We start from the raw sequence: 27,223 nt of genomic DNA on the forward strand, positions 1-27,223 counted from the left end.
TCACTTCACCCTGTATTAGCTGATTAAAATCTTCCCAGATGTGTCTGAAACCATACCTTTTATTATTCTTTATGGTGCAATAATATTCTATTACATTTATTACCACATTATCATAATATGTTCAAGTATTCCCCAAAAGAAATATTTTTAAACACATGGCTTCCTGTCTTCTTTCTTTGAACTCTTTGTGATAGGCTTAAAAAGAATTATCATGAATGGACAATATGTAGAGTTTAGTCATATTTAGAGAATAGTTTTATATTGCTTTCCAGAATACATGAACCAATTTACAACTCTATCAATAATGCATTAGAGTGCCTGTTTTCCTTTAACAATTATAGATTTCCTTTTTTATCAATTTTGCCAATCTGAAAAGTATGAGGCAGAACTCAGAATTGTTATTAATTTCCATTTTTCTTATTATCAATTTTGAGCATTTTTTCATAAGAATTTTGACAATTTGAATTTATTCCTTTGAGAATTACCTGTTCATATTCTTTTCCATTTCTCTATAGGGGAATGACTTTTTTTTATATATTTGAATTAGTTGTGTGTGTGTGTATATCTCTTTAACACCTCTCAGTCTCAATGGCATTACATGTAAATGCTTATTGAATAAATAGTATTCTAGCCCATTAATTTAAATTATTCAAGGATCTCCCTATTTTGGACATTTATATTGCTTCCAGTTTATTACAAATTACAAAATTACATTTCAAACTTCAATTTTAATCTTGGGATAGCTTTTTTCTTTTTTTTAATTTAAATACTCCAGAGTATATTTCCAAAAATAGAATTGATGGGTCAAAGGGGATGACTACTACAATTTTTACTGCACACTTCAAGTATGGCTTCTTCCTCTACAACCCTATCAACAGACTAAACACCACTGTCTTTCATTATTTTTAAAAGTCTGACAAGTGGGAAGTTGTATTTCATCATTATTTTAATTTGCATCCCTTTGATTATTAATGAAGTTGAAAGTTTTTGAAGTGGTTATTAAACAAATTTTTTTTCTCTGAAAATGCTCTTGGTCTTATCTTGTGATTATATATCCACTATTGAAGCGGGTTGTGGTCCTTTTAAGAAACTGTATTTCCTATTGATCTGTGATTCCTTTCAGATTCCCAGCCCCTCTTGGCTGAGGCATTCTCAGTCCGGGATGCCAGGGCCTTTGAATCACAAATCCTGGTCAAAAGCATCCCTTTGAATTCCAATAGGAGATCCAGGCTTGTCCCAGCCCCCACAAGTTCTGATCTGCTCCAGTTGTCCCAGCACCCATTTTGATGATCTGCTCAGGTTTCTCAACCCCCACCAAGACAAGCAATATAATGAGCTTCCATCAACTAAGGTCTTTGCAGATGAACCTTGGCAGTTCCCTTTACTGTCAGGACCTTCTGTCCACTGAAAACTACATTCTCAGTGTAAAACTCCATTTTCCATAGATCTGCCTGCTGGAATAATATACTTTTCCAGTGCCATCTTCTCTTTATCGTCATCTATTTCTCTAACCAGACTTTATACTTCCAATCCCCGTAATAAACCTCTTTTTATCAATCTAGGTTTTTGGATCTGTAAATTCCTTTACAGAGAACCTCTGCGCCGCCAGAAGGGAGTCCCCAAAATTCCCTACCTTTGTGCCGAATCCCAATGGGGTACAGGGGAGCCAAACCTCTCCATTTGGCTCCCTGAACCCCAAACCTGCCACTAGACCTTATCATTTTTAACTCGCTGACCACCAGAAACTCTAATTTCATTTGGGTTCCCTAAATTTAAACCTCATCACTATGAAATGGAAGTTACATTAATACATTATGAATAGTTCCTTTACATATGTTAAATGTCAAGTTTTTTAATCTATCACATTTGCTATAAATATTTCCCCTATTATCTTTCATTATTTTAATGTAGGAAACCATAAATTTATCCCTAATAATCTCTTCTGTTTATTGCACAGAAAAATATTATCCTTTTTACAAATGAGTTAATTATTTCCAGTCTCTTTCAACTTTTTATATTAAAAAAATGTTTAATTCCATCACCCTGCTAGATTTCGCTGGGATAATACAGTAAAAGGTAAGGGTCTACATTAAAGTCTCAACTGCCAACAAATTTTCTTATTTTGCCAAGTGAAGGTTTTGGTGATAATCCCTTTATAATGTTTTAAAATCTAGAAGTGCAAGATGACCTTCATCAACTTTTCAGTTAGATCTTTTTGGCTTTTTGACTTTTCCATTATAATTTTTATTTCATTTTATAAAGAAAACTCTTGATAATTTGATTGGATTTAATGTATACATTTACTTGGGCATTTGTCATCTAGTATATTAATTTCACCTACCAATGTCCCTCCAATCATTTAGGTCCTGGGCTATTTTGGTTATTCTAGTTTTGTAGTTTTTAGATAGGGATTCTATGTATTCTGGGTGGGTCAATTCCTACATATTTAATGGGCTTTATTTTATTGTAAATAGGATTTCTGTTTTAATTATTTTTTCTTGATCTTTATAACTAGTAAATAAGAATGCAGATGATGCAAATCCCCTAAACTTATGTATTGTTTTCATTAAGCTTTTTGATAAGATAGTTCCTTTTTTAAAAAAAAAATGACATTTTCATTAATTTGTGTGCCAGTGTTTTTTCAGGAGGAAACAAAAAGGGAAAGGACTATCTATGACAGTCAAGAGAAGAGAAATCATGTAATAAGATGTAGGACTGTATAGCTGCAGAAGTCTGAGAAATAAGTAAGCTACTTAAGCAGCATATTCTTAACTGAAATGAATAGATTAAGGCTTTCATTTAGAGTTCTAAAACTAAGCCAACGCTTGTTTTATTCATTATTTGACAATCATTATCCACAAATTCAGAAAGATTTTATATTTCTCTTCAACACTCAAGAATTTATTTACTGTATTTATACAAATGTTTATCATTCTGAGTATAAGACCAATCCTGAAAAATAATTCTTGGAAAAATCACAACAAAATGAAAGGGAGGAAAGCAAAACTAGAACAAATAAAAGGAGAAGAGGATCACAAATTAATCTGAAAATGAATAAGAAAACTTTTACCAGAAGTTAGGAGATCTAGAAAAGAAACCACAGCAAGCTGTCTAGAATAACAAAAGACTTTTTTGTCTGCTTTTGAAACACTTTGCTAAAGAAGGTCACAGGTTAATGCTGCAAATTTCATGTGGGTTTTAGGTAGGTTTAATAAACTCCCAGAGGATTCATCACATTTTTTGAAGTTGCTTTGAAAAAAAGAGAGTTATTGCTGTTTTAAGGAGCAAAACTGTTTAATTTAATCCTGGAGAAACTAAGGCAAAAAAGCCATGCTGGGCTTGCGCAGTAGAATAAGGAAAAGGATCACTCAGGAAAGGAGTGACAGGGGATAATGAAATCCCCTGATATAGGGAAACTCCTGATCTAGTTGAGCAACTGTTCATAAAGCAAGCAAATGAGAGGGGAAAGTTCACTTGGCTCAAGAAATTCAATGTTTGAGAGAGAAACCTCTCTAATCGAAAATAATAAGCTTTCCCACTTTTTTCTTTTTCTTCAGAAACTATTAAACATTTTATTTCAAACTCCTACAAATCTAAAATAAACTATTCATTGCTCAAGAAAGCACCCTGCTTCTTGTGTCTCCTTTTTACTTGCTAGATTATGTTGCTCACTAGTTTCTTCCTCAGGTGAAGGCAGAGGCAATGAAAAGAGGTCAATTTAATTTGGCTACTTTGTTTTCTTTTTTTTTTTATCTCTAGTGAAAAGATTTGATTTCTGGTGACAATAAAAACTGAGTAAAAAAGCAACTTGGGATGAAGGAAAGAATAGTCTGATGAGAAGATTTGGAACATAAATGTAGATTTACAAAAATCTTTTAATGTTTGCAATAATTCAAATAAAAGCTATCAAATATTAATATTGGCTCTAAATGTGTTTTGATTTACTTATTATGAAACCCTAAAAATGTGTTTTGACTATGTTCCTAAAAAGAACAAAACATTTGTAAACTGTGTTCCTAAAGGAAAGAAAAAATTTGTCTCATAATTAAGAGTTTAAAAAAATAACATAAAAAAGGGCAGCTAGATGGAGCAGTGAATAGATCACTGGCCTTGGAATCATGACTACCTTAGTTCATTTCAGGCACTCAATACTAGCTATGTGATCCTAGGCAAGTCACTTAATCACAACTGCCTTGCCAAAAAAAAAAAAAAAAAAATCAATAAGTTTAAGAAGCCCTAATTGTACCCTTAATATGTTACTATTCTTTTAATTACATAAATGAGTGTGTTTATGTATAGCAAAATACATTCAGAACCATATATATAATAATGAGGTTTTAAAAATATTTCTGAATTTACATACTTCCTCCTACCATATGTAATCAATAATTGATTACTGTTAATATTATGACCTTTTTCCTATATTGTTTCTCATATCCATTCTTGTACTCTATAGGCGTTCACACACAGAACCAGTAAGAAGCTTGGTTCAATGAAGCACTATTATATAAATTTTAGTAGGTGAATCTCAGATAAAAATAAATCACCAATAGAAAACATGAGGATTCCACCATGAACACCTCATTCTCAAATCTTTGCCTCAGAGGCTAATGTGAATTGTAAAGAAGATTCTTACCCTGTCCCATTCTAGCCATTTTTCTAGTATCAGAAGCCAGATCCAGGCCAATCTTTGGGGACTGTTGTGCTGTTTACACCTGAGAAAAGAAAAAGAGTTGCTTAAGGTCTCCTGAGAATTTATTTTGACTTCTTCTCTATGACTTCAGACACAGGTTCCCCTATTTCTGTCAAATCTGAAAAAGCAAGATGATTTCACAAGCAAACAACTGGAAGCTTTTACTTAGGAAACTCCCATTATAATCAGAACTTTAAGACTCATCTCTTTTTTCATTCATTCATTCATTCATTTATTTATTTATTTTTTGCATTGAGGGACTTAAACTACTTGTAGCTGGTTTTATGTATCAGATTACTAAGGCTCAGTGCTAGCTCTTACAATTTTGTGAATCTAAGTTTCCTCATTTTAAAAATTGAAACAACCTACTTTCCATGATTGTTAAGTAAATCCAACAAATATTTATTCAATATTCCTGTGTGTAGTACATTGTATAAGGTAGGAAGGTAGATAAAACATTCAGATAAGATCCTATCCCTGCTTTCATTTGATAGATTTTATAGTCTAGCAGAGGATAAGACATACACATAAACATAAAATAAGTGCTGTGACAGGAAGAGGGATGGAGAATCAGGAAATGCCTCATGGAGGTAGGTAGAATATGAGCTAAGCTTTTGAAGAATGGGTAGAAAATCAATAGATGAAGAAGTTCAGAGAGGACATTCCAAGAATAGAGAAAATCATGAACAGCAACATGAAAGCAGGAGTGAAAACTGCATGTGTTCTAGAGAGAGTTTGCCTGAGGTCTAGAATTGTAATATGAGATAATGCTGGGAAGTAACTTAGCATCCATCTTATTCTGGTAGGCCTTCAGTGCCAACCAAAGGAATATGAATTGTAATTGGTGGGTAGTAAGAAGTCACTAAAGATTTCTGAGCAGAGAAGTGGCTAGATTTGGTAGTGAAGATGGAATGCAAAGGGGAGTGGGAAGAGGTAGAAATATCTGTTAAATTAATGTCCAAGGGAGGTGAGGTCCTGTATTAGATGAGGGGATACATGCAAAAGATACTCTGAGGCAAAACTATTAGAAGTGGTAAATGACTGGAAATGAGAAGTGATGGAGAAGTAACAGTCAAAGATAATAGGTTTGCTGAGTAGATAGTGCTACTATTGGGTTGAGCTGGCCAATCATGTAGCACAATAAACAGGGGATCATTACCTAAAATGATTCCAGTAAGAAAGAAAATCATCAAGCCTTACAATCTACCTTGATGCTAAACCCTAGAAACTCTATTATACAGCTGCATTTATTTCTATAAATGTAATCTTCCCCCATTAGAAATGTGAATTCTGTGAGCGGGAGACAACCTTGATTTTTTTATACCTCTACTGCTTAGCATAGCAAGAACTTAGATGATTTTTTTCATTCCTTCACTCCTCCAAGCCCAGTCTAAAAAGAGATGCAAATTCCTTTCTGGAGAGGGACTGTCTTTGCATTCTTAACATCTAGCCTAGGGTTTCCAGCTTTGGGAACTTAAAGCTTGTTGGAACTGAAATCTATTTTTACTTCCTTAAAATATACATTTATTTTGAGATATATAATTTTTTTTAGCTCACTTTCCTTACTTTTCTTTCTTTTTTGCATAAAAAGAAAAGAATATGGGAGTTTAAGGTTTTGTTGTTTTTTTTTTGCAACTCAAATCCAACTGCCACTGCTCACAACAAAAATTATAAGAAAAGTAGCTTATTCAAAACCTGAGGAAGAAAGGGATATTATGTTTACCTATTCTACTAGGAATATAAAAGATAAAAGTCTGAATAATATATTAGGTTTCTTTGCCATCAATTGTTATTAGCAGGAACACTTATGACTATATAATGGAATTCTCTTTCATTCTTTTGCTTAAGCTGCAATGAAATTTTTACCCAAATACAGAAGGCAGGATTTGTATTTTTGAAGGAATAAAAGAAAAAACTCTCTAGAGATGTTCAATCCATTACTTCTCAAAGACACTAGTTATAAACAAGAAAAAGCTTGCCCCAGGGATACTTTCTTGGACAGACTCTGTACCAAGTTTTACATAATAGTCATAAGCTACTGCTTATATGTTAATCGTTAATAAGTGCCTGATAAGAGGGTCGGGGTCCCTTTAAGAAATTGTATTTCCTATTGATCTGTGATTCCTTTCAGATTCTCAGTCCATTCTTGGGGAAGGCATATCCTCCCTAGATAAGATCTTTCCAAGAAGCCAGGGCCTTTGATTCAATGACAAATCCTGGTCAAAAAGCAACCCTTTTAATTCCAATAGGAGATCCAGGCTGTTCCAGCCCCCACTGGGTCTGACTTGCTTGGGCTGCCTCAACCCCAACTGTGTCTGACCTGCTCGGGGGTGTCCCAACCCCCACCAAGACACTCAATTTAATAGCTTCCACCAACAAAAGTCTTTTGCAGATGGACCTTGGTAGTTCACTTTACTTCCAGGACCTTCTGTCCATTGAGAACTGCATTCTCAGTGAAAAATTCCATTTTCCATAGATCTGCCACTATAGAAGTCAGTCTCTGGGTAAACTGATTTCTATCTAAAAATAAACTTTCATTTTTCAACTAATATCTGGGAATGAGTGAATTCTTTCACTCCTAAAACCTGCAGCCAATTTAAAGGGGATTCTTAATAACTCTCTTATAGTCATTAACCTCTAGACCAGGGGTTCTCAAACTAAGGCTCTTGGGCCAGATGCGCCCACTGGGTTATGGCAAATGGGCTGAGGGGTGGAGACAGAGTGTGAGTTTTGTTTTTACTATATCCGGTCCTCCCATAGTCTGAGGGACAGTGAACTGGCCCCTATTTAAAAAGTTTGAGGATCACTGCTCTAAATCACCAGGAATCTTGACCACTCAAACAGCATCAATAAAATTAAGACACTTGGAAAGAATCTGGACTTTAGGTTTTTCATTGATATTGGCAGCAGATCTCAAAACTTTTTGGCCTTAGTACTTCTTTATATTTGTAAAAAATTATTGAGGACTCCCTAAAAAACTTTAATCTTTAATCTTTGGGGGAAGTGTAGTCTTGAGTCTCACACCTTCCTGGCCTTTGGGAGAGGCCCCATCCTTCATAGAGGATAAAGTAATCTTATTCAACTGGAAATCTCAGCCTGGGGCATGGTCAAGGCCCTCTATTGAGTTGAAAATTAGTCCCACATTCATCTGGACATTGGCCCTAGGTTCTAAGACAAAGAGACCCCATAAAATCATAGGTTAAGTGCCTTTTGCAAAAATATCCTAACAGGATTTTGCCCACTAAGAAAGCTGTCTTCTTAGTATATTAAAACCACTTTTGCCAAAAATTTTGGGTTTTCAAATTCTTTCACCTGTGACATCGACTGGGGAATCTCTCAACCCTCAATTCTCACACCTCAACTGAAATACCTTTTGTATATGTCTTCTTTTCTCCTCTAATACCAATCCTAACATCACTGCAATATCTTACTACAATCGTTCATTGCCTCACTCTTAAGTTAGTAAAAAATCCTCTGATCCTTTTAAACACAGTCTGTCTTCTCCTATACTGTCAAAGTGGTCTTCCTAAAGCACCAGTCTGATCATATTACTTATTGATCACCTCCAATATCAAACATAAAATCCTGTTCAGTACCCAAAGCCATCCATAAATTGGCCCCTCCTATATTTTCAATATTCTTGCACCTTATCTCTTTTCTCCCCCTACACACTGTGACCCAGTGACACAGGCTACCTTGCTGTGGACACTCCACCTACCGACTGAGATTTTCACTGGCTGCCCCCTGCACTTGAATACTCATCTTTATTTCCAAAATGCAGGCGGACAAAAATAGAAGGATTGGGAATTCTATGTAGTGGTTCATAGTCATCTCCCAGAGTTCTTTCGCTGGGTGTATGTAGCTGGTTCAGTTAGGAAGCTCATTTCTAAAATATATAGAGAATTGACTCAAATTTGTAATACAAGTCATTCTTCCAATTGCTAAATGGTTAAAAGATATAAACGGTTATTAGATGAAGAAATTAAAGTAATTTTTAGTCATAGGAAAGAATGCTCTAAATCACTATTTATTAGAAAAATGCAAATTAAGACAACTCTGAAGTACCATTTCATACCTCTCAAATTGGCTAAGATGACAAAAAAGATAATGATAAATGTTGGAGGGGAGATGGGAAAACTGTAACACTACCGTAATGCATTGTTGCTGGAGTTGTGAATTGATCCAATCATTCTAGAGAGCAATTTGGAACTATGTTGAAAGGATTATCAAACTACGAATACCCTTTGATCCAACAGTATCTCTACTGGGCTTATATCCCAAAGAGATCATAAAAAAGGGAAAAAGACCTACAATTGCAAAAATATTTATAGCAGCCCTTTTTGCAGTGGAGAGGAACTGAAAACTGAATGGATGCTCATCAGTTGGAGAATTCCTGAATAAGTTATAGTATATGAATAATAAAAATATTATTGTTCTATAAGAAATGATGAGCAGGCTGATTTCAGAAAAGCCTGGAAAGACTGATGCTAATAAGTGAGCAGAACCAAGATGACATTGTACAGAGTAACAAAATATGTGATGATCAACTGTGATAGATTTAGTTCTTTTCAACGAGGTGATTCAAGGCAATTCCAACAGATTTGTGATGGAAAGTGCCATTTGCATCCAGAGAGAGAATGATGGAGACTGAATGTGGATCAAAGCATGATATTTCCACTTTTGTTGCCGCTGTTGTTAGCTTGTTGTTGTTGTTTTTTAACCTTTTGATATGATTTTTTTGGTAGTATGATGAATATGGAAACATATTTAGAAGAAATGCACATGTTTAACCTATATTAATTTGCTTGCTGTCTATGTGAGAAGGTGGGGAGGGAAGGAAAAAAATTTGGAACACAAGATTTTGCAAAGAAGAGCGCTGAAAATTATCTTCGCATATATTTAGAAAAATAAAAGGCCATGAGCATTTTCATCTTTTATTATTTTAATAGCCTTTTATTTTTCTAAATATAGTTTACTGTATATGGTATATGGTACTGTATATGATCAGATCTGCACTTTAGGAAGATCACTTTGACAACTGAGTAAAGGGAAGACTAGAGTGAAGACAGACTTGAAATAGGGAAGCCGATTAACAAACTACTGTAATAGTCTAGACATGAAGCCGTGCTGGAGGAGAAAAAGTCACATTATGAGAACAGAAATGACGACACTTGATCGCTGATTGGCTATGTGGCTGAGAAGTTGAGATGACACTGGGCTTAGACAACTGGGAGGATGGTGGTTGCCCTGATAGCCAAAATGAAGTTAAGAATAGAGGAAGATTTTTGGAAGAGAGTAAGTTCAATTATTGGATGTATTTAATTTAAGATATCTACATGATACACAGTTTGAGATGTCCAAGTTAAGTGAATTGCCCAAGAACACATACCCAGTATGTATCAGAGGCAGAACTATGAACTCGGGTGTTCTTGGCTTTGCAGTTATTTCTCAACTAAACCTGAAATTTCACTCTACTAATCAGCTTAACATAAAGTTTAAGTGGCCTATATGTAAAGATTATTCACTAATTAAGTTGTGAATGGGCAGTGCTGGAACACTTAAGCGTATTTACCTCATCAGGTCTGGACAGGTCACCAGAGCCTGCAGAATCCTTTCCACCTTCTCGGGGATGTCCCCTTGTCCTCTGTGTAGCTGAGGCACACAGGCCTGTGCCAGTTCCCACTCTCCATGTTTCAAACACTCACAAAAAAACCCAAAGAGGTGTTCCACCGAGGCAGCTTCCTCTTTCCCAAATGGATGCATCTTCCCAGCACTGAGTGCAAGGGATGGAGGACAGTGGGCTACACTAAACCTGATGTCCTCACTAAGCCCATTCTTGGAACACCTTCTGGAAATGGAAGAAACAAAGAGTCAGAAAAGCAGTGGAGGGGCTTGGATTTAGATTACTCTGCACTTGCTAAGTTCTATTAAAGAAAGGCAGCACTTGGGAAAATTTATTAATTCTCGATCTGAAATTTAACTATATAATTTTTCTTCTTTATTCATGGAGTTATTTAGTTGAATAAACACGTGTACTGGCACCGTTACTTGCTAGGGAAAGAGCGACAAAAAGAATCTGAAAGTCTTGTGAAAGATATAAAAAATGTACATGGAAAAGCCTGGAATGGGTGGCAGGTTGGAGGACTAAGGACCAGAACGGCGGGATTATGGGAGGCTGCGCAGAGAAGGCGCATCTGAGACTAGCCGTGCAGGAGGACAAATGTTCCAAAAAGGCAGAGACTCACAGGGATGGGATGCAGCCCCATGGGACCACCCATTGTCATTTCCCACAGCTGACTCACAGCTTCCCCCTCCACCCCTTCCCCAAATGACTAGTCCTTCCAGACTCAAATGTCCCCAAGAAAAACTGCTTCCTTCCCGCTCCTTCACAGGGAAACGTCTGGGGAAAGAAGCCCCCTCATTTAGATAATTTTGCCAAAGTAGTGCAGTGGAATCAGGACCTGTGACAAGCCCGGAAAGATCAAGGCTGAGCCGGGAGCCGGGTTTGGAACCGCCCCCCTGGGGGGGTCAAAGAGGGGGACCACCGACTCCCCTGCAAGCACTCACCTACTCCCAGAAGAGAGAACGGTGCCCAAACCAGTGCCGCCATGTTTAGAGTTAAGTCAGGTGACAATTCTCTCCCGGAAGGGAGAGCAGTCAGAAGGCCAACGCCCTGATTGGTGGAGCGACGGAAATATGCAAATGAGCCGCCATACTTCTTTGGGGCATTTGAAGCTTCAGACAATGGCTCGACCGGAAGTTTGGGATCGTATTATTCTAGAGACTTCCGGCCCAAGTTGCGAGCCAAAACAGGGAAACGTGTTCCTTCTACTCTCCCCCACCGTGTATGTACTCGCATAGCCACGTCCTCTTGTCATTATTTGACATAATTCTAGGAATATTAGCAATACCAATGAGAGGAAAGAAATTAAAGATAGAAAGGCAAAAAGACAAAACTCACTTATTTGTTGATAACATGATTTGTCTCGAAAATACTAGAGTCAGCTTAGGAGCTAATTGAACATTGGTTCAGTAAAGTTGCAGCTTTCAAAATAAGCCAATAGAAATCAACAGCGTTTATAAACAATGATAGTCCGATCTAAGAAGTAAAAAGAGGAAGGGAAGTCCAATATAAAATAGTTACAAAATGCATAAAGTGTTTTAGAATCACTTCCAAAGTGCACACACGTACAAAATGTACATATCTACTTAAAAATGCTCCATGAGGAAATAACAGGCAACTTAAATAGCTGGAGAAATATTCAGTGTTCACAAACAAGCTGGGCCAATATAATAAAAATGACCACAGTACTAAAGTTAATTTACAAATTTAGTTCTAAATTATAGATTTGATAAACTAAAAAAGGGATACTTTATAGAAAAATAATGACAAAATTCATCTGTAGGAACAAAATCATGACAAAATTCGTTTGCAGGAATTAGAAGGTTCTAGAATATTAAAGGAAAGATTTAAAATGTAATTATAAATGAGGGGAAAGGCACTTTCATAACTCAAATTATGTTATAAAGCAACAATCATCAAAAACATTTGATAAGAAAAAGTATGTCAATACTAAAAAAGGAAGAATAAAAATAAACTCAATAATCCAGTGTTTAATAAACATGAAAACAAATTACCTAGAAAAGAACTCCTTTTTTGATAAGAACTCCTGGGATAATTGGAAAGCAGTCTGGAAGAAATTATACTCCCATCCTACACTATATTGCACAGTAAATTCAAACTGAGCATATGACCTGAATATTAAAGATCATACCATAAAAAAATTTAGAAGAGAAATAGATCATATACATTTTATATCAATGGGTAATGGATTAATTCTTAACCTGACAAGATGGTAGAGACAATTACAAAAGACAAAAGACATAAATTTGATTACATGATATTGAATAATTTTGCACAATAAAATTAGCTCATCTAGGATAAGAAAGGAAATAATCATTTGGGGAATATTTTTGAATCAAATATTCTGATAAAGGTTTGCTAGATAAGCTATGTAGACAATGAACAGAAATGTATGACCAGAAGCCTTTAGAGTATTGAGCAAAAGATAAGCCATTCTTCAAAGAAGAAATGCTAAATTAAATAACAACCTGGTAGGAAAATACCCCAAATTGCTTAAGAGAAATTCACATCAAAACACTATGCTCAACAGAACCAGGAGATCATTATGTACTTCAACAACAATACAATATGATGATCAATTCTGATGGACATGGCCCTCTTTAACAATGAGATGAAGCAAGTCAGTTCCCATAGAGCAGTGATGAACTGAACCATGAACCAGCTATATACCCAGCGAAAGAACTCTGGGAGATGACTATGAACCACTACATAGAATTCCCAATCCCTCTAATTTTGTTCACCTGCGTTTTGGATTTCCTTCACAGGCTAATTGTACACTATTTCAAAGTCTGATTCTTTTAATACAGCAAAACAATTGTTTGGACATGTATACATATATTGTATTTAACTTATACTTAACATATTTAACATGTATTGGTCAACCTGCCATCTGGGGGGGGGGGAGGAAGGAGGGGAAAAATTAGAGCAAAAAGTTTGGCAATTGTCAATGTTGTAAAATTACCCATGCATATATCTGGTAAATAAAAACTATTAATAAAAAAAACAATAACAATATGCTCAAAAAAGTGACTTAAATGTCCTTATCTTTTGACCCAAAGATTCTAGTGCTATGTAAATATCCCAAGGTGATCAAAGAAAAAAAAAAAAAAAAGGCTGCACATGCTTAAAAATATTTAGAGCAGCATTTCTGTGCCAACATAGAATTAGAAACAAAGTAGATGCCTATCAATTGGGGAATGTTGTTATCTCTATGCAGATCATACATAGCGTTTGACACTTAAAGGTGCTTCATAAATGTTTATTGACTGACTTTTAAGTATAATTGAAATATAAAATAAACAGAATAGTAAAATATAGATGTAAACACCAGTTCTTTTGGAAAGGAGAGGAAAAGGAGAGAAAAATGCTTTCTGCATTTTCCTTAATTTATTTTACTCTTTTTCAGTTTCTAAAATTGACTATCATAACTGATAAATTTAGTGTGAATTCTTTGTTACCTAGTAGAGAGGCTTAACTCCCACACTTAAGTGTATGGTTTCTCTCTTTTTAAAACCCCTACTGCTTAGATGCTAAAGAATTTATTAGCCTCACTAATTAATTAATTAATTCACCTGGGGAACAGTGAAAGATGCTTCCTTCACTGTTAATATTACTTAATTATTATTGTATAATAATTAATCACTCAGCTCATCTCCAAATTGAAACCAAATCTCATGTCTAGCCACCTCGGCTCAGAGCTTTTCCTCAGAATTTTGGTATTTATTGGCATATGGGTGAAGCAAAACTTCTATTTTCTATTATTTATTATTATTATTTCTATTATACTTCTTATTTTCTATTGCAATCTTCTATTTGTTCCTCCTGACTGAGATCTTTCTTCCTATCATTCAAATTTTGCAAAACCTGCTCCCTTCCTACCTTTCTAGTCTTAGACATTATTTCCCTTAACTTTATAATACAGATAAATGTAATATCTTTTTTTTCTTCTTCTTCTTCTTTTTTTTTTTTTAAAGGCTGGGGTTAAGTGACTTGCCCAGGGTCACGCAGCTAGGAAGTGTTAAGTGTCTGAGACCAAATTTGAACTCAGGTCCTCCTGAATTTAGGGCTGGTGCTCTATCCACTGCGCCACCTAGCTGCTCCCAAAATACTTCTTAATAACTTTAAATGAACTATTCCCAGAAAGGGTCCACATGATAAGGTCAAGAAGGAGATAGTTCAAGATCAAAAGAGATAGGCCAAATACCAGCAGAAAATTCCTTTTTGGAAGAGGGGGAAGGAGATAACAACAGAGAATTCCTGTCTTATTTACAAAACTCTCAGGAACGTCCTTGAATACAAACATCACTGCATCTGAATGACTGTGCTTATGTATAAAAGAGAGTCCCCAAAAATATATTCTTTGCAAAATTGACTTTGGACCTTGCAGCCATTTTGCCCGCAGACCCTTCGGTGTTTCCACTCTAATCAATAAAGACTTTTGTTTCCTCACTGCATTGAGTAGCAAAATTCATTTCGCTAAAGGACTCGCCCTTTGAGACTTTGGGAAGGAGAGAGATAATTAGACATTCTGAAAGGAACTGACCTATTTGGGTTTAGTACCTCAGTTTACTCATCACACAGGCTTCCTAGACTGACTGCCAAAGAACACAGAGAAGATTAAACACCTTTGTCTTACGGTGAAATGAGAAAATGGCCTGAGTGTCTACAAAGACTTGGGCCATAAATCTTAATGAACAAGATTTTAAATTTACATCATAAATTTGTGCATTTATTCTGAGAATTGAAGGAACTTTTAGGTCCTTGATTCAACATATATCTACATTTACATTCACCCTTTCTATTTTGAGTAATTAACCTTACTGACCCTTAGTTTTCTCAACTGTGAAATTGTAGGATTTGACTATTTCAGACTCAGGTGCATTTACCACCTTAATTTTTTCAATACACCCCCACCTTTTTTCTCGCCTACTCCTTAGGGAAGGCAGGTCCCGCTGTGTGCCAGGGGGCCAATTGGAGCTGCGACTGATGCTGATTGGTTGTCCCTCTTCCCTTCTTCTCCTCCTTTTCCCTATGAAAACTGCTCGTGGGAGCTTGCCCTTCGAGTTCAAGTGTCTCGAGGCTCTGGCCTCGGATGGTGGCAGGGAAGGCTAGATCCTGGGGCTTCCACGTGCGCTGCTGAAGGTAGCGGGCGCTGGGTTCACTCACAACTTGCCCCCTTCCCCTTTTTTAAAATAACCCCTGGGGAGACATTCGCGGACGTTGGGGGTTGAGGGTAAGAGATGGCTGTCCTCTCCCAGCCAGTAGCCATTCATCATTCTTGGGTGTAGGTGAAGGGGGGCGACTTTTCTGCCTAGAATACATCTTAATAGGTGGGGAGACCCTCTTTACTATTGGGTTTGAAATTGTTTAGGTTTGTAAACTCCGTGAGAATTGGGATCGTTGCATTTATGTGTATACTTAGCATATAATAGGCATTTAATGAAGGCTTGCTCTCTAGAATTGGGGCCATACTTAGGTGCAACATAACTTCAGGGGAGGTGCATCATAACTTCTGCTGTCCAGAAATTTTTTTTATAATTTAATTGTAATTTATTTCCCTTGTAACTTTATTCATTTTATTTTATTTATAAACATTATCTACTCTGATCAAAATAATGATGTTCGACACAATTATGAAAAACTTGTAATGAAAATGCTATCCATGCCTAGAAAAAGAGAACTGATAAACTTGAGAGTAGATTGAAGTCCTTCCTTCCCTCCCTCCCTCCCTCCCTCCCCATCCTCCCTCCCTCCCTCCCTCCCCATCCTCCCTCCCTCCCTCCCTCCCCATCCTTCCTCCCTCCCTCCCCATCCTCCCTCCCTCCCTCCCCATCCTCCCTCCCTCCCTCCCTCCCCATCCTCCCTCCCTCCCTCCCTCCCTCCCCATCCTCCCTCCCTCCCTCCCTTCCTCCCTCCCTTCCTCCCTCCCTCCCCATCCTCCCTTCCTCCCTTCCTCCCTCCCTCCCTCCCTCCCTTCCTCCTTTCCTCCCTTCCTCCCTTCCTCCCTTCCTCCCTTCCTCCCTTCCTCCCTTCCTCCCTTCCTCCCTTCCTCCCTTCCTCCCTTCCTCCCTTCCTCCCTTCCTCCCTTCCTTCCTTCCTTCCTTCCTTCCTTCCTTCCTTCCTTCCTTCCTTCCTTCCTTCCTTCCTTCCTTCCTTCCTTCCTTCCTTCCTTCCTTCCTTCTTTCCTTCCTTCCTTCCATATATTTTGCATGGCTTCACATATATAATGGCTATTCTTTTCCTTCTCAAGGGTAGAGGAGGTGGCGGAAGAAGCGAGAGAATTTGGAACTTAAAAAAAATATCCTTTGAATGGGGTCAATCAGTGACAGGGAAAAAAACCCCAAAACTTTTGCTTTTGATATTTTTCAGAGAAATTGCAGTGTTGAGGTACCTGATAGCTCAGTGAGGTTCACTACGTTAGCAAGGCTTTAACACAATCAATCACAGTTTGCTTCTTCAGTTTGACTTCCATTGTCAACTAAGCTGTATTAATTTTCCTGGAAGAAGAAAAAAAAAATTTAATTTCAACGTGAAGTGGTTCTGAATAGAGCCATTGAGATTGTTACTATCTCCTTTGCTAAAATTGACCCAACACTTGGATTGATCAAGATTTAGTAATTCAGAATGTTTTGTCTGATTGTCTGGTTGGATGACCTGTTTGTGCTTACTTAGAATGACTCACCGCTTGTTAATTCCTTGTTTGGGAAGCTTGCTCAAAGTCTGTTATATAACCTTGCAAAAAACAAATCATAGAATCATAATGATGGGAACCACCTTTACAAGTTACCCCTTCTCTGTCCCTATCCTATTACATTTAGAAAGTTCAAGTCCATTAAAAGTGATAATTCTGTTATTTTAAATTCAGCTTTGTTTTCACTGTGGAAAAGCTTGATTAAGTTGCATAATTTTTCTTGAATAAATTTTTTGGTGTATTCTCTGTTATTTTATCTAGTATAGATTGCATTATTCCTTTGTTATATGTTTTGTTAAGGTCAATTGGTGGTATGGCCAACAAGAAATTAACTCGAGTAGGGTTACCACAGGATCTGTGTGACCGGTTGAATAAACATCAGATTGTTACTTGTCAGGTAAAATTTTGACTTTTATAAATATTTTTATTAAAACTTTAATTTTAATTTAAAGATATTTTAAGCAAACATAAGTAAAATTTTGAGTTTTAAGAAAAGATATATTAGGTGATAATTGATTTTCAAAAAGAATTCATCGTACTATACTTTTAAATAAGATTATTTTGGCATATTTAAAATAGTCTATGACAACTTGAAAAAATTTGATTTGCATACACTCCTTTCTGGAATGTATTCTTTTAGGAAAAGCCTTTGTAAAATGAAATACACTTTCAGATTCTTATCTGAGACACATTTCCTCACATTCCTTTGTTAGATGTTCTGTCTTCCCAATTGTCTATTTTTACTGATTATTACTGTTCAGTTATTCAGGCAAGAAAATACAGACTCATTTTCAACTGCTGCTTCCCTTCTCTCCTACTCCATTACATCCAATCAGTTGCAGAGCTACATCAGTTTTAATTCCACAGTACCTTTTCTAACCATTTCCTTTACTTCATTCATCCTGCCACCACCCTAATTCAGTCACTCATGATTGCTTTCCTGAACTAGTATAGTCTTAACTGGTTTTCTAGCCTTTAGTCTCTTCTGTAAACTGTCCTTTATTTTTTTTTTTTTCTGGCTGGATAAAATACAAACTCCTAAGCCTGTCATTAGGCAACTAGGCGAACTCCCTAGCTTCAAGTCAGTCATTTTCTGGAGTTCAAATACAGCTTCAGACACTACCTGTGTGATCCTGGGCAAAAACTCAATCCTATTTGTCTCAGTTTCCTCGTCTGTTTAAAAAAAAAAAAAAAAAAAGGTGGAGAAGAAAATGGTAAACCAGTCTAATATCTTTGTAAAGAAAACCCCAGATGGGGTCATGAAGAGTTTAACATGATTGAAAAACACAACACAACAAAACAAATGAACAATAACAAAGCTTGTCTTCAATAAGACTCTTTACAGGAAAACATTGAAATAATTCCACAACTCTCCTAGTTCTAGAGTACCTGTCACTGGTTCACATTTCTGTCCCTAAAGCTCTCTGTATACCCTTGCCTGATTTGACAAATAAACTTTCAGAATTCAACATTTCTGCATTTGTAGAAAGTACATTTCCTTCCACTTCCCCCTTGAAACGCTTGAAATGCTTTTGCTCTTTGTCTGTGGTATTTCGTTGTTCTTAATTCAATTCACTTGCCAATTAAACTGAAACCTTTTTTGATTCCTTTGAAATATTTTTCTTCCACAGATTTTCCTAGAGCTCTTTGCTTCTTTTATAGGTCCCCATCACATTCTACCTTTCGCTATATTTATTTCTTTGTTGTTCTCCTAGAAGAATATTAGCTTTATATAGTATTTTATAATTTTGCATGTCATAGGACTTAATAAATTATGGAACATTATTCCATTATCTTCTTATTTATTTATCTTGCTTCCTTGTATAAGAAATCTGCAAATCATATGGTTATAACTGATTTCTCTTGAAAGCAATTTTGGAGATGATGAGCTTATTTGTTCCATCTGAATGAATCTGGTGGCTTTAGAAATGTGTGGTGAGAGCATTGGATTTGTGTGCATGGTAATAACATTGAAAAAATATGATTTGTGAAAAAGATAGATTTTCACTCTGCTATAATTTTAATTGTTTTTTATATTGAAGGTAAATCATCAAGCCTTCAATTAAATAGACATTTATGTTTATGTTAACATTTTCTATGGAAACCCCTATGGAAAGATGATATAAAATTTTGTTTTATAATGAATTAGAAAAATCATCACTGAAAAGAACATATTTGTATACAAAGAAAAACAGGAAAATAAGCATGTGTACAACACTGTGACTCTTACACATAGCTTGTTTTTTAAAATAGATATTAAATTTAAAGTGGAAGTACTGACAACTTTTACTGTGTCTTTTTGAAGTTCTCTGTGTATTTTAAAAATGTTTCATTGATACCCTTTTATTTCTTTGTTTTGTTTTGTTTTGTTTTGTTTTTTTTTTTGGCATCACTTGTCTTTATTTCCCACATACTCCTCCTTTATTCTCCCTCATAAAACATTTTCCTTACAACAAATTAATTGTTGTTTAGTTGTTTCAGTCATGTCTAACTCTGTGTTTAGAATATTCTTTGCAAAGATATTGGAATAATTTACCATTTCATTCTCCAGCTCATTTTATAGATAAGGAAAACAGGTAACCAGGGTTAAATGACTTTCTATAATTATAATTTTTTGACAGTATATATGCATGAGTAATTTTTTTATAACATTATCCCTTGTATTCATTTTTTCCAGATTTTCCCCTTCCTCTCTCTACTCCCTCCCTTAGATGACAGGCAATCCCATACATTTTACATGTGTTACAGTATAACCTAGATATAATATATGTGTGTAAATCCAATTTTCTTGTTGCACATTAAGTATTGGATTCCAAAGGTATAAGTAACCTGGGTACATAGACAGTAGTACTAATATTTTACATTCATTTCCCAGTGTTCCTTCTCTGGGTGTAGTTGTTTCTGTCCATCATTGATCAACTGGAAGTGAGTTGGATCTTCTTTATGTTGAAGATATCCACTTCCTTCAGAGTACATCCTCATACAGTATTGTTGTTGAAGTGTATAGTGATCTTCTGGTTCTGCTCATTTCAGTCAGCATCAGTTTCTAAGGTTCATACAGGTAGTAGTGTCTAAGAACAGATTTGAACTCAGGAAGTTGATTTTTCCTGACTTTAGGCCTTGCAGTCTCTCCACTGTGCCACTTACTGGTATTAATTAATATAATCAAGCAAACAAACAAAAAAATTTAATTGTATTGGTTGTGTCTGAAAATGTATTATTCCTTCTGTATCTGTGTGTTTCATTGCCAGATGTTTGGAATTGTTAAAAGCCATTGACTAGTTATTAAGTCTTAATATACATTGCTTTTATTTATAATATTATAGTTATTGTATAAATAGTTCTGGTTTTACTCAATTCACTCTATTTCAATTCATCTAAGTCTTCCTAGATTTCTCAGAATTAAATGTCTTTCATTATTTCTCATATTGCCATAATGTTCCACTGTACTTAGACACACTTAGAGACTTGTTTTCTTGTTAGATGCTGTCTTTCATTATAGTCATCTAATTTGTTCAGCTATTCCCCAAATTTCCCAAAACAAAAACCTATTTTGTTTTAAGATCTTTTGAAACACCAGAAAGTGCTACAAATATATAAAAAGTTATAAATTTATTTTGTTGATAGGCATTCTTTTCTCATGTTTTATGCATATGCCTAGTAGTGGTATTGTTGGATCAAAGAGAATGCTGTTTAATGATTTTTGCCACAAAGTTCTAAATCGGGCTTCCAGATATTGGTCAATTTCTTAATTTTCTTTGTCTCTCTCTGCCTCTCTGTCTTTGTTGAGCTGGTAGGCATGAAATAGAACCTTTGATAGAAGAACCCCAGGTTGGGGTAGCAAAATAAATTTCTGTAGAGAACTAGAATTCTGCAAGTAATTAACAAAGTTTCTAAACAGCTGTATTCAACCAATCAAAAATGGGTCCCTTTATCCTTTTTAACCACAGTTTTACCACAGATCTTGATCTGGCTCAAACTAGTCGGGTGTTAGTGACCTTGCAAAGGGAAATGGGGAATGAGCATGCTTAATAGGCTAATTGCATATTAACCAACACAACCCATAGGAATTTTCTGCCATCTTTGAACATGGAATAGATATCTAGGAGGACTTGAAGAAGGCAGAGAGGGAGGTTCTAGAAGTCACCAGAATATTAGCCAATCTGGAATGACTGGGAGGAGACTTGATGATATATGTGTGGTAAATGAGAATGATTTTGTAATAAAAGCATGCTGTGGCTTCTGTTAGTGTACTCCTTCACCTTAAGGAAGTGCCTATTTCCTACTGAAATGTAATAAATGCTCTTTCCACTCACTCTGAAAACTTTTCAGTTTTGGGGGTCTTGGATCCCTGAATATGTTTATTTCAGAATCTCACAATTATTTTAATTTTCACTTCTGTCATTCATGATTTGAACAGTTTTTATGTGATTTTTGATCGTTTATTTCTTCAGTTTTGAACATTGGTGAACCATTTATCTACTGGAACTGGCTTTTGTTCTTATAAATTTGTACCAGTTCCATATAGAACTTGTACATCAGGCTTTTATCAGAAAAATATGCTCGAAAAAATTTTCCTAGTCACTTTCTAATTCTAACTGCATTATTTTTGTGCAAAAATATCATTTTTGGGGAATCAATTGTATTTTATTTCCTATGATTTTTTTCTATTCCTTTTTGGCTAAAACCTTTTTGTCCCTTCACAGTTGTGAAAGGTATCTCATTCCTTGTTTCTTCAGGTGGTTTACGATGTGACTTTATATAATAAAAAAAGTCAATAAATTTTTATTAAGATTGCCTACTTTGTGCTAGGCAAAGAACAGGGAAGATAAGGACCTTACTATGTATGAGGTTGTTGTTTATCCTTTGTTCTTAAAGATCCTGGTGACATCAGTGAGGTGAAGCCATGACATGCAAATAAGTGGGATTTAAATGAGGATTAGGCAAAATCACCAACCCCACTTTCTTCTCCATTTCATGTGGAATGACTATATAGAGAAAGAAAGCTGAAAAGTAGGGATTATCTGGGAAAGTACTTAGCCCAGGAGTATGGTGAGGAAGCCAGAATAAGTGTAATTGGGTGGGAAATGGGGTCATGATTGATGTCATATACCAATTTTCCTACTTTCTCCTAACTTCCTTTCCAGTTTTCCCAGCAATTTTTGTCAGATAGGTAGACTCTTTGACAAGATATTTTGTTTTCTCAAATATTATATTATAGTCATCTAGATTTCTAAGGGGCCCATACCAAACTAATAGCTAATAATTTTTTTCTGTATATAAACATCTGTCAGAAGTCCTTAAGACACAATGTGCTTATTTAAATAAGAATGAGTAAATGTGACAGTTAAAGGAACAATATGCTTATTTACAACTATATCATAAAGTCTGGCAGCTATGAAATCTTTTGTATAATCAATGGCAGGTAATGATGAGCTGGAAGCTAGGTAGAACAACCTCCCACTGCTTGAATTCTATATATTGATAATTTTGCATGGCCCATGAATGTCAAAAATATCCAAATGGCCTTTGGCAGTTAAAAGGTTTCCCACCCCAGCTCTAGATGTTTAAAATGTTTCTACATGTGGTTAAACAAGGTATTGCTTCTGGAGTTCTTAGAGGGGATTGTATTCCTTAGACTCCAGGCTGCTGATGTGCATACTCAGATATATTGTGGTGATAGATTCTGATCTTTTAGTTGTAAGAGAGAATTTGTTTATTAAGATTGTACTCTGGTGAAAGATAAATGTAGAATGTTATCTTCTTATTAACATATAATTCACATAAGAGGGTTTCCATAAAATTCTAACTTTTCTTTGTAATTCATGTTGATTTAAACTGTTTCTCTCCATACTTCTATAGGATTTCCTATGCCTTTCCCCATTGGATCTCATGAAAATGACTGGCCAGAGTTACCAGGGTGTCCGTGAGCTTCTTTACACAGTTAGCAGAGCCTGTGCCCCTCGAATGCAAACTGTAAGCTTCCTTTCCATTTTGGTAATTCATTGGCAATGGAATTAATATGATTTTAAGAAGTCATTTTGCAAAATAATGATTAATAAAGACTTAACTTTCTGATTAAGAGGCTTAACTCCTCTCTACGCCACAATCCGGCAGTTATTTTAATGGCTGTTATGCCGTTGATTTTTGTTTAGTATACAAAGGTGTCTCTTGCTTGCAATGGTTGTATTTTAATAATTTGCAACACATGGCAATATAAAAATATTTTATAAAATAATTACTTTTTAAAAGGTATGAGACTTAAATTTTAATTTTGAAAATCCAATACTTGGAACAGTTAGTGCGGTGAAGAGGAACCGACCCTGAAGAGTTCAAATCCTGTCTCAGACACTTAACACTCACTAGAACAATTTGATCCTCATTTCTATTATTTTTTTTTTTTAAAGAACCAACTGCTCATAGTTGAGCATTGCATATGATATGGTGGTATGAGATAGCATCTAATAGTATTGTTCTGGTGATTAAAAAAAAAAACAAAACAATCCTGCCATTTGTGAAATGTTCATTTAGGCTTATTAATTTTTTTTCTTCTAATAGTGGTAAATAAACTTTCATTAAACTTTTTTTTTTTTTTCACATTGCTTGGGAATCTGGGGCTCTGCTTTTTTCTTTCTATCATGTTACTGACAATAAGGGATGAAATGCTTTAATTTTAACTATATTGGTGATTTTATGTGCCTGGCAAATTCTTCTCCCTCTCTTGTCATAGTAATTGAGGATAGGTACAGATATGCAGATTCTATGGAAATCACATGAAGATTTATTGTGGCTCTTCTAATTCTTTCTTTCTTTCTTTCTTTTTTTTTTTTTTAATAGTAACTTTTGGGGCCGCTAGGTGGCGCAGTAGATAGAACACCAGCCCTGAAGTCTGGAGAACTTGAGTTCAAATATGACCTCAGACACTTAGTACTTTCTAGCTGTATGACCCTGAGCAAGTCACTTAACCTCGATTGCCTCAGCAAAAAAAAAAAAAAAAAAAAAAAAAAAAAAGTAACTTTCTATTTTTAAAATACATGCAAAAATAGCCTTCAACATTTAGCTCTGCAAAACCTGTATTCCAAATTTTTCTCTCTTCTCTTCCCCTTTCCTTCTTCCCTCAAACAATGAGTAATCCAATATATATTAACATGTGCAGTTCCTCCACACATATCTCTTACATCTTATAATTATTTTCTATACTTGCTTATAGCCTTTTGAAAAATTTTGGTGAAAAGCAGTGTTTAATAAGGGTTGCTTTAAGAAGTCCTGAGGGGAAATTCTGTCGTTCTAGCAGAGGTAGAATTCCTAGAGTCATAATACTATAGTTGGAAATGAAATTTGAATTCTAGGCCTCGAATTTGATGTTCATAACAATCCTGGGATTTAGGTGTAATTATTACCCCCATTTTACAGATAAAGAAACTGAGTCAAACAAAGGGTAAATGATTCACTTAGAATCAGCTAGATTCTCTTAGAAACTATGATTCACTTAGAAACAGCTAGAAAGTATCTGTGGTTGGGTTTTGACTTGGGGCCTGGTACTCAGTCCACTGTGCCACTAGCTACCTAAGGTTATAGAAATTTTGGTGGTTTTTTTTTTTTTTTTTTTTTTTAAAGAAAGGGCAGTTTGCTAAAAAGCTGTGGTTTTTTTTCTTTTTAAGAAGAACTTTACATTTAAAGAGTGGATTTTTTTTTCTTTTTATTCTTGAACAAACCTTGACTATGCCATCAATCAGAAGATAAACCTTCAAAAATTTATTTTATTTTATTTTTTTATTTTATAATTATAACTTTTTTTTTTGACAGTACATATGCATGGGTAATTTTTTACAACATTCTCCCTTGCACTCACTTCTGTTCCAATTTTTCCCTTCCTTCCACCCCTTCCCCTAGATAGCAGACATTCTATAAATGTTAAATATTTTATAGTATAACATTTCTCTTGTTGCACAGGGAGAATTGGATTCAGAAGATAAAAATAACCTGAGAAGAAAAACAAAAATGCAGACAGGTTATACTCATTTCCCACTGATCCTTCTCTGAGTGTAGCTGTTTCTCTCCATCATTGATCAATTGGAAATGAATTAGATGTTCTCTTTGTCAAAGATATCAACTTCCATCAGAATATATCCTCATACAGTATTGTTGTTGAAGTGTATAATGATCTCCTAGTACAAGAAGATAATCTTTTAATAATTTTTTCCCAAAGTGTTAATTTTCTGTACTTTGGACACATTCATATCTATAAAAATTATCATAAGAAAATAGGCAAGAGTACCCCAGCTTCATTGAAAACTAGGGGAAAATTTTTTGTCTAGAATGAATGATTTCATAATATCAAGTAGAGGCATTCATAAGTGTCTCATAAAAACAGTGCTGTGGAATAATTTGCTTTCTGTATACTTGGTAGTACTTTATGTGTATATTAAAATTAAGTGTTGGAGCTTTGAGAATTGTAAGTTTTAGAGTTGGTAACACTGTTTTAGGGCAAAAATAAAAGTATGGAGTAAATGCTGTAGGTTTTGATTAACCATTTGAATAAGAATTTTTTTTATTTATTACTTAAATATTTTTGCTCTTTAGGCTTATGGAATGAAATTCGAGAAGTCTGGTGATCTTTCTTCAGCTTTCTTAGCCACAACTCTTTCCAGCTTAGATGAAGCCCTCCATGGAGGTGTGCCTTGTGGCTCTCTCACAGAGGTAAGGGAAAGATTATTTTTTCCTCTTTTGTTTTGTTGTCAATAATCATCCAATCATTAAGTGGAATGGACATTAAGTGGAAATAACCAAGATAGGAATGGGTTGGTAAAATCAATTATTTCATGAAAATTTGTTTTATCTCCTGAATTAAATTGTGAATGCTTCAAAGACAGGAACCATCTTTTTTTTTTTTTTTTTTTAAACACCCTATTTTTTGACTGGTGCCCTTAATCCCGTGCTGTTCTTATATCCTCTGGGACCTTGTTTTCTTAGTCAGCCTTTCCTCTTTCATCTTCAGTCTCTGCTTGGTTTCTCCTCTCTATAAAAATATACCAAGAAAAAAGCTGAGACAAGGAAGAGATCATCTCATCATCTGATGCCAAAGGGATATAAGCAAGAATATTTCAGTTGTTGAGGAAAGATAAGGGAAACTTTACTCTGAGTTGCTGATTATTAATGTGTCTCCTGAAAATTGGTCACAAATGCACTATCTCCTTTATTGAAAAAACTGAGGTCAACTTAACACAAGCTCTTTTTTCATCTGTACCTTCAGTCTTTACTCTTTCCTCCTTGGATACAGTTTTTTCAACGGAACTAAAGGATATGCTTTGCTGTTGAATCTTGAGGTCTTTGTATTTGAATTATAGCTGGAACCTTCTATTTGGGAAGCCTTCTTTTAGAAGGGAGCTTCTTTTTTTTTTTTTTTTTTTTTTTTAAATTTTTTATTATATATATATATTTTTATAATATTATCCCTTGTATTCATTTTTCCAAATTACCCCCCCTCCCTCTATTCCCTCCCCCCGATGACAGGCAATCCCATACATTTTACATGTGTTACAATATAGTCTAGGTACAATACATGTGTGCGAATATCATTTTCTTGTTGCACAATAAACATTAGAATCCGAAGGTACACGTAACCTGGGCAGACAGATATTAGTGCTAACAATTTACATTCACTTCCCAGTGTTTCTTCTCTGGGTGTAGCTACCTCTGTCCATCATTGATCAACTGGAAGTGAGTTGGATCTTCTTTATGTTGAAGATTTCCACTTCCATCAGAATACATCCTCATACAGTATTGTAGTTGAAGTGTACAGCGATCTTCTGGTTCTGCTCATTTCACTCAGCATCAGTTGATTTAAGTCTCTCCAGGCCTCTCTGTATTCCTCCTGCTGGTCATTTCTTACAGAGCAATAATATTCCATAACCTTCATATACCACAATTTACCCAACCATTCTCCAACTGATGGACATCCATTCATCTTCCAGTTTCTAGCTACAACAAAAAGAGCTGCCACAAACATTTTGGCACATATATGTCTCTTTCCGCTCTTTAGTATTTCTTTGGGATATAATCCCAGTAGTAGCGCTGCTGGGTCAAAGGGTATGCACAGTTTGATAACTTTTTGGGCATAATTCCAGATTGCTCTCCAGAATGGCTGGATTCTTTCGCAACTCCACCAGCAATGTATTAGTGTCCCAATTTCCCC

The 27,223-nt window shown here is 35.4% G+C and overlaps 2 protein-coding genes across 4 annotated transcripts in view; one reads left to right on the plus strand and one right to left on the minus strand.

Moving 5' to 3' along the window:
• ZFYVE26 (zinc finger FYVE-type containing 26) overlaps positions 1 to 11,367 on the minus strand; it is a 79,073-nt gene extending 67,706 nt beyond the window's left edge. For all 3 annotated transcript variants that reach the window (XM_074290458.1, XM_074290460.1, XM_074290457.1), the window contains exons 1-3: positions 11,261 to 11,367; positions 10,266 to 10,541; positions 4,637 to 4,715 (exon numbers count right to left, since the gene is read on the minus strand). In XM_074290458.1, coding sequence (XP_074146559.1) covers positions 4,637 to 4,715; positions 10,266 to 10,456 — 270 coding nt within the window. In that variant the 5' untranslated portion in view covers positions 10,457 to 10,541; positions 11,261 to 11,367. The remainder of the gene's footprint in view (positions 1 to 4,636; positions 4,716 to 10,265; positions 10,542 to 11,260) is intronic.
• A 4,012-nt stretch (positions 11,368 to 15,379) lies between these two features.
• The window catches only part of RAD51B (RAD51 paralog B), a 784,849-nt gene continuing 773,005 nt past the window's right edge, over positions 15,380 to 27,223 (plus strand). The window contains exons 1-4 of the mRNA XM_074290461.1: positions 15,380 to 15,479; positions 17,329 to 17,425; positions 22,891 to 23,004; positions 25,612 to 25,728. Of these exons, the coding sequence (XP_074146562.1) occupies positions 17,342 to 17,425; positions 22,891 to 23,004; positions 25,612 to 25,728 (315 nt within the window). The 5' untranslated portion in view covers positions 15,380 to 15,479; positions 17,329 to 17,341. The remainder of the gene's footprint in view (positions 15,480 to 17,328; positions 17,426 to 22,890; positions 23,005 to 25,611; positions 25,729 to 27,223) is intronic.

The sequence above is a fragment of the Sminthopsis crassicaudata genome, chromosome 2 (genome assembly GCF_048593235.1).
Source record: "Sminthopsis crassicaudata isolate SCR6 chromosome 2, ASM4859323v1, whole genome shotgun sequence".
NCBI classification, from domain to species: Eukaryota; Metazoa; Chordata; class Mammalia; order Dasyuromorphia; family Dasyuridae; genus Sminthopsis; species Sminthopsis crassicaudata.